The 7,418-nt window shown below is 46.7% G+C and overlaps 1 protein-coding gene and 1 pseudogene across 2 annotated transcripts; both read right to left on the bottom strand.

Annotated features, from left to right (window-relative positions):
- Positions 1 to 385: 385 nt before the first annotated feature.
- Positions 386 to 3,185, bottom strand: LOC119291584 (annotated as a pseudogene).
- Positions 3,186 to 3,850: 665 nt separating this feature from the next.
- Positions 3,851 to 6,728, bottom strand: LOC119291583. Of its 2 annotated transcripts, none has more exons than XM_037570365.1 (2): positions 5,171 to 6,728; positions 3,851 to 4,332 (listed from the first exon to the last, which is right to left on the bottom strand). In XM_037570365.1, exons 1-2 carry the CDS (start codon positions 6,471 to 6,473, stop codon positions 4,304 to 4,306), a joined length of 1,332 nt encoding a protein of 443 aa, XP_037426262.1. In that variant the 5' UTR covers positions 6,474 to 6,728; the 3' UTR covers positions 3,851 to 4,303. The 2 variants fall into 2 exon arrangements, with proteins under 2 accessions (XP_037426262.1, XP_037426260.1); XM_037570363.1 differs by having other exon boundaries at positions 3,851 to 4,335; positions 5,171 to 6,727.
- Between the last annotated feature and the right edge of the window lie 690 nt (positions 6,729 to 7,418).

Genomic DNA, 7,418 nt, shown 5'->3' with positions numbered 1-7,418 from the left:
GCATTGTGAAACAAGAGAGCATACCAAAAAGGAAAAAACTAAGAGTGCTCCCAAAAACTAATTTTCGTACAAAAACCGTTTTCCTCAACTTGAAAGAAAATCTGACGGGCAATTTATTTATTTTTGCCGGCAAAATTAACCCCTTTTCATTTTCATGTGTCCTTTCCACTTTCATGCGTACACAACCATTTCCACAAAAGCATTATTAATCATTGGCAAGTTAAGAATAGCCACTTGATTGGGGGTACACATTGACTAGATAGTCCTTTTGTCCCTTGGCCCCGTTGCCACAGAAATCTGCCATAAAAAGTTTGTTCCTTTTTTGACATTTTGGAGGGTTATAAAAGAGAAGCATGTAGAAAGGGTGTTGTATTGCTACTTAAACTAAATTTGAGAAGAACTAATATTCCACATATAGAGAACAAATTCTCTTGCCAACACTTAGATATTTTAGACCAACGATATGACTTTTCACTACTTGGCTTTCAAGAAAGCAAAGCAGACAAACAAGGTCCACAAATTGGAGAAACTAGTTAACCATACCAACATACTCTATAGAACTACACATAATGTAAACTAATAATACTGGAATGGTAGGTAGCACTCATAGATAAAACAAAACACAAAACAGTCCGATGAATAAAATGGGAATAGTAGAGTCTTGTAGAGGACGACCAACAGAAGGTAGGTCCACCATAAAAAATCTCCATGTTTGCATTTCAGGGAAGCCTGAGTTGGTTTTTGAGATGATGACGATGGCGCTCAAGAGAAAAATGTCTTTGCTACAAGCTCCTCAGTGTCCTCCTGAACTACCTTCCATTGCTGCATGAGGGACAACATGAGATAAATGACTATCGAAGGGTCCAAAATCAATTTATGGTCATGTTGTTTCTTATGCATCAGAACACCAGAAAATAACAACTATACCAAATATAATAATCCTATTAAACCGTTCATCACCAAAACCGGATCAACTAAGAGTTCAGTCACAAAAGTCTGCAAGTGATTGTGAGATAATATTAAAAAAGGCTAAAGGACAGCAAAACACTATGTGGTGAGAAGTTTCTATATCCCCACAGAGTTCACAGTGACATCTCTAGGTCACATGCAATATTTCCAGTTGCTTAGCTAACTGAAATGTACTTTGCAATAATCATTTTTAGTCTGTTTAGTTGCAGTAATATCCTCTATAACCTGACAGAGAACAACCCATCATCCTTGTATTTGTTGGTCAATTAGAACATACAAATATTTCAGAGGTTGAGAACCAGACATGTGGGTAAATTTTGACAACAATACATGCTTCTCCATTTGATTCTTGCCCATACAATATGACGGGTATCACTATTTAATGCTAGACTCAGCAATCACATGTGAACAAAATGCAATCATCAGGATAAACATCTCACATGCAAGGTGGACTCTAGATCAGCAAACAAAGGGTACATAGGTCTTTGGATCAGCAAACTAAGGGTGCATGTGTCTTTATTAATTGATTTGCATCCATCAAGCCAGCTGAAGTTGTAACTAAATTTATTTATTTATTTATTCCATTAGGACATGAGTAGTAAGTGAACCCTACCTAGAGCAGTGGATAACCGAGATACACCACTAAAACATGTCTCCAATCTCCATACTCAAACGTACTCACAATCATAACACTTGCTTCACGAGAAAAACATTAACAAAGTACTTTGCCTCTAAGAAGAAATCAAATGATATACAAACAAGTATTAGCATAATTACCTGGAGTTATATTCAGATATTTGGACAATCCAGAAGGGTGGGCTGGGGTAAAATATCCTTTGAGAGAAAATGGTGCCAAATCAACCAACATCTTCTTTTTTAGGTCAACAGCGATCATCCATGTCTTTTATGTTGCAAAATTTGGATTTACACAACAAGTAAACAATATCATCACAATCACAGGTCAAGCTCAGGACAGGGTGAGATGCGAGCATGTCCTTCAATGTCAACTCTCTTACATAGGTGTCACTCAGAGGCAGGTCAGGCAACAACTTAGAATGACTTGAGTAATCAACTGAGATTTCCTTGTCATAAGCCATGAATCCCTGGCTCCAATGGTCCCAAGAAGTCATCCTGTACCAAGTCATGGCCCTCCAACCCATTTCTTTGGGGTTCATCAAGCAATGTGACTCATAGGGTGTATCCAAGTCTTCATACAACCTTTCGTTGACATCTGGTCTTTCATATTTTTCTATCTCGACAAACTTGATCATACCATTTCTATATGCAACATTTCGAAGCGGCCACGCGGACGATTTCACGTTGTCTGTGTTGCCAGCCATCACCTTAGGCAATGTGATGAAGCGTGCCACAGGCATTTCGTCGAGCACATTGCAGAACAGAATCCCCCTCCAGAGATCAACCCATCCAAGTGTGCCTTCTCCAAACTGAATCACCTTGTAAGCTTGAATCAATGACATCTGCGCTCTGACATCAGATGACACCTCCACATGCGGCACTTTACGACTCCAAGCCCAGGTCTTGGAGGAGAAAACATGGAGGGCGAAATCCCAAGGGGCCGGTAAGTAGCACAACACGGCCAAGACGAAATGGTCACCGTCGTCTCGTGGCAGGAGGCCAAGATCCGAAGATGTGAGGACGCGCGGGTAGGGGCCCGGGAGTAGGCGCAACGACGGCACGGGGCCTGCCTTGTAGACGAAGTACTCACGCCCTCTGAGGGCGGGCAGGAAGAGGACGGAGAGGACGAGAAAGTCCTTCTCCGAGCAAACGATGCTGGGCCTGCCGCAGTTGGCCTCCGGGACTCCGGGGCAGTGAACGCACAGGTAGGAGACGTCCAGCGGGTCCGCGGCACAGACGGTGACCTGGACGGTGTGGCCGGCGCTCGAGAAGGCCTCCGCGGTGGTGGCGTTCCTCACGTCTGCGAGGTACGCCTGCGGCTCGAGGAGCACCCAGGCGGGGGCAGGGGCCGCGGGGTCGCGGGGCCGGTGCGTCGGGGGCTCGCATGTCATGGAGAAGAGCTTGCTCATGGCGTCTTTACTGCCGAAATCGAGCATGGTGCTCGGCGCCGGGGATGCGCGGCGGGATCTATCTGGGTTCAGATCGGATCTGGAGTGGGAGCCGCGGTTGCGGCCCGAGGGTTTTTTGTGAGTGCTGAGGGAGAGGGGAGGCCGGTTGGGGGCAGCTGGAAATAAAGTGGCTTTGCATCTTTCTTCACACTTCCTCCTTGTCGTGTTCCTGGCCCTTTTGCTGTTTTCACGCACGCGGTCGGTCTGTCCGTGCCTGGCCCATGAAATACAACGGCACAAGTTTTTTTACTTTCGTAATAATGAGAGAAAACACAAACCTTCCTTTTTGGAAAAGGAAAACACAAACCTTCGTTGCTGCAGCTTCACTCTTTACCACCTGCGCTGTCAATTCACCATAACCATACACGCATAAGAAAATATCGCCAATATAAAAAAGGAAAAACTGTACTGCTAAGATAGCTGGGCCTGCGATCACAGCGAGCTGCCACCCTCTTCCTCTGTTGTCGTCGGTGCCGGTGCTGCGTTGGCATTGGGGTACGAGAAGCCGTCGTGCAGGCGACGGTAACCTCAGATTGATGGAGTCAGCACCTTTATCTTGGCCACTATAACCGTAACCGGCTGCGACCAGCGCCACGACGAGGATATGTGAAAATCATATTTTGTCTGCCATCATTCTTTGTCAAAAATCGCGATTGATTTCCAAACATCTATAAACATTTTCACAATAGCCTTATTCGCCATTTCCAAGTCAAGAACAACTCCCTGAACTTGAGGTATCCACTGCCTCCCAAATGAATAGGTGAAAATTTTCTTTTTGCACCATCTAGCCACGAAAGTCTCATTTAAAAAAGTTCATTCCCTTTTCGACATTTTTCCACGAGCCATAAGAGAGGCAAGTGCACAAAAGGATACTGCATCTGTGTTACTGCACAGATTATTTTCCTGCCACTTCAACATATCTTCGCCCAACAGTAAGTTTTTCCATTACCAGGATTTGAAAGAAAAAGCAAACCATAAGGTCTATACAAAGACCAGTTAACCAAAACTGTGAACACCATTCAACACAAAAGCTAAGCTAATTATAAAACGATAGCCACTCAAATGTAGCAGCAAAACACAGTATACCCCAGTAAATAAAATGGGAGCAGCAGAGTTGTGCTGAAGACGAGAACAGAGCTTGAGACACCAGAAAATTCTCCATGTTTGCGTTCCCAGGGAGGCTTGAGTTGGTTTCTGGACGGCGAGGATGGCACCGGAGCACCACACATGCCCTTGTCACCAGCTCCTTCTCAGGGTCCTTCTGAAGTATCTTCTTCCTCTGCTGCATCAGAGACAGTGTGAGATGAATGCCCATCGAAGGCTCCAAAGCCACTCTTATGTTCATAGAGTTTCTTCCGCGTCACAACACTAAAAATAGCGCATACACCAAACATAAAAGCATCCTATAAAAAACCATTCATCCCCAAAACCTCACCAACTGGTCTGGAAATCCCCACGATTGTCAGGTATATTGCCAATTGAAGTTCAGTCATAAAAGGCAACAAAAAGAGCTCCTAGACATAAAAAAAAATGACGTAGTCAGAAGTTTCTATATCCCTACAGATTTGGCAGTGACATCTCCTGGCCACATACATTTTGCCAGTTGTTCGGCCGACTGAATTGTGTTTTGCTATGATCATATGAGTTTCTCAACTGACATTATCCAAATATTTCAGAGGTGGCCGACCACACCTGCAGGTAAATTTTAATCCTGATACATGTTTCTTCATATGAATCTTACCCGGACAGTATAATTGCTTTCAGTTTAATGCTAAACTCAGCAATCACATGTAAACAAGATAAAATAATCAGAATCAATATCGTGAATGCAAGGTGGTTTTTTAGATGAACAAACTAAGGGTGAATATGTGTTAGTCAATTGCTTAGCATCTGTCAAGGTATCTCGAGATCTAACCAAATTAATATTTTTTCATCAGGAGATGAGCTACTCAATTTGCATCCATGGTGACAACAACCCAGACCAGCAGAGAATGAGATGCACAAAACACATTTAAGTACTCATAATAAAAACACTTGCTTAACAAAAGAACATAATCAGAGTACTATGTCTCCAAGGAAAAATTGTATGATCTACAAACAAGCATTGGTATATTCACCTGGAGCTACGTTCAGATAATTGGACAATTCAGAAGGGTGGGCTGGGCTGTAATATCCTTCGAGAGGAAATGGTGCCAATTCGACCAATATCTTCTTTTTCAGGTCAACGGTGATCAGCCATGACTTTTTAGTGCCAGATTTTGATTCACACAACATGTAAACAACATCATCACAATGATCTGCCAAGCTCGAGACAGGGTAAGATGCTAGCATGTCCTTTAGTGTCAACTCTCCGGCATTATCATCTGTCAGCTCAGGCAATAACACTGAATGCATTGGTTGGTCAACTGAGATTTCCTTATCATAAGCCACGGACCCCTTGCTCCAACGGTCACAAGAGAACCTTCTATACCATGTCATGGCCTTCCAGCCCATTACTTTGGGCTTCTTCAAGCAGTCTGCCTCGTAGAGTGTATCAATGTCATCAAACGGCCTTTCATCAGGATCGTGCCTTTGATGTTTCTCTATCTCAACATACTTGATCAAACCATCTCTGCAGGAGACATTCCGAATGGGCCACGGGGATGACTTGGGGCCCTCCCTGTGGCCAGGCATCAGCGGGGGCAGCGGGATGAACCGCAGCACGGGCATTTCTTCGAGCACATTGCGGACCACAATCCCCCTCCAGAGATCAACCCATCCCACCGTGCCTTCTCCGAGCAGAATCACCTTGGAAGCTATAATGTGGGACACCTCAGCCCTGGCACCGGGCGACACGTCCCCCTCCACCTCCTTCACGCTCCAAGCCCAGGTCATGGAGGAGAACACATGGAGGTCATAGACCCAGCGTCCGAGCGTGAAGCACAGGACGGGCAGGAGGAAATGCGCGCCGTCTTCGCGGGGCACGAGCGCGACGTCGGCCTTGGTGAGGACGCGCGGGAAGGGGCCTGGGAGCAGGTGGAGGGACGGCAGCCCGGGCCCGGCCCTGTAGACGAAGTACTCCTTGAGGCCCTCCTTGGCGTAGGCGCCGAAGATGAAGACGACCGAGAGGACGAGGAGGTCCTTCTCGGAGCAGACGACGGTAGGCCGGTCGGAGAAGTCGGCGTCGGTGAGGCCTGGGCAGTGGACGCAGACGTGGGAGAGGCCCAGCGGGTCGGCGGCGCAGACCGTGACCCGGACGGTGTGGCCCGTGCTGGAGGAGGCCTCCGCGGAGGTGGCGTTCGCGTGATCGGCGATGTACCCGAGCGGCTCGAGCAGGAACCAGGCCGGCGGAGGGGCCGCGGCGTCGCGGGGTGGGAGCGGCGGGGGCTGGGAGGAGGCGGCGAAGATCTTGCGGATCCATTCCGTGTCCAAATCGAGCATCGTGCTCCGCGGCGGCGGCGGGACTGATGGATCGGGGTTTGGGGATCGCGGGCTGGCTGCAGGGCTTTGGTCGGTTTTGGCTCTCCTCCGCCTGGCCGGGATCGAATTGTGGGTCTTCTGGTTCCCCGTATGACGCGGTCAGGTGGGTAGTGGGTTTGGGATCGCGGCTGGACTTCCGTAACGGCGGCGAGGTCCACGGTCACCGGCGCATGCGGGGATTTGGGGAACTGCTGGATGATCTTTCTTTTTTTCTCAAAGGGAAAGGGAGAAAACTGTTGGATTTGTTGGGCTGAATTTGGGTTGGGTGCATGTTATGATGCCTCAGGCGACGTGGGCTGGCCCAGTCCGAGGCAGGTTTTGCCATGTTCTTCTACATGGGTTTCTCTGGTTCGGTTTTCCGTGTTTTGTTGATTTGCGTTCGTTTTGATTTTCTTCAGCATGGATTTCTATGGTTCGGTTTTGGTACTTCTACCCTTTTCGTATTATTTTTATGGAAAAGCTGCCCTTCTTCTTCTTCTTTTTGCGAGTAAGATTTGTATTAATCAAGGATCCAGGGAATTACAATTCAGTTTACACAAAGTTCACAACCTGTGGGGGACCAGAGCCCAACCAAACTACTGTTCTACCTTTAGTTCTTGCAAATTTAGCTAAATAATCGCTAACCATATTTTGGCTACGATTGATATGAAATACACTAGTTGTGCGAAGGGACATCAAGTGTTTAATCTCATTCACCAAGGAGGCAAATATAGACCTGTCTCTGTCTCTGTCTTTAACCATATTCACCGCCACTACAGAATCCATCTCCACACAAATCGGCAGCTCCGATTGTTGGATAGCAAGAGAAATACCCTCCATGCAAGCACATAGTTCGGCCTCAAGTGCATCTCGGCATGAGAAGAGCACCCTACAAGAAGAGAAAATAATTTTTCCAAGACAATCACG

The sequence above is a fragment of the Triticum dicoccoides genome, chromosome 4B (genome assembly GCF_002162155.2).
Source record: "Triticum dicoccoides isolate Atlit2015 ecotype Zavitan chromosome 4B, WEW_v2.0, whole genome shotgun sequence".
NCBI lineage: Eukaryota > Viridiplantae > Streptophyta > Magnoliopsida > Poales > Poaceae > Triticum > Triticum dicoccoides.
Note: the sequence above shows the minus strand (reverse complement) of the source record. Positions and strands in the feature narration are given on the sequence as shown.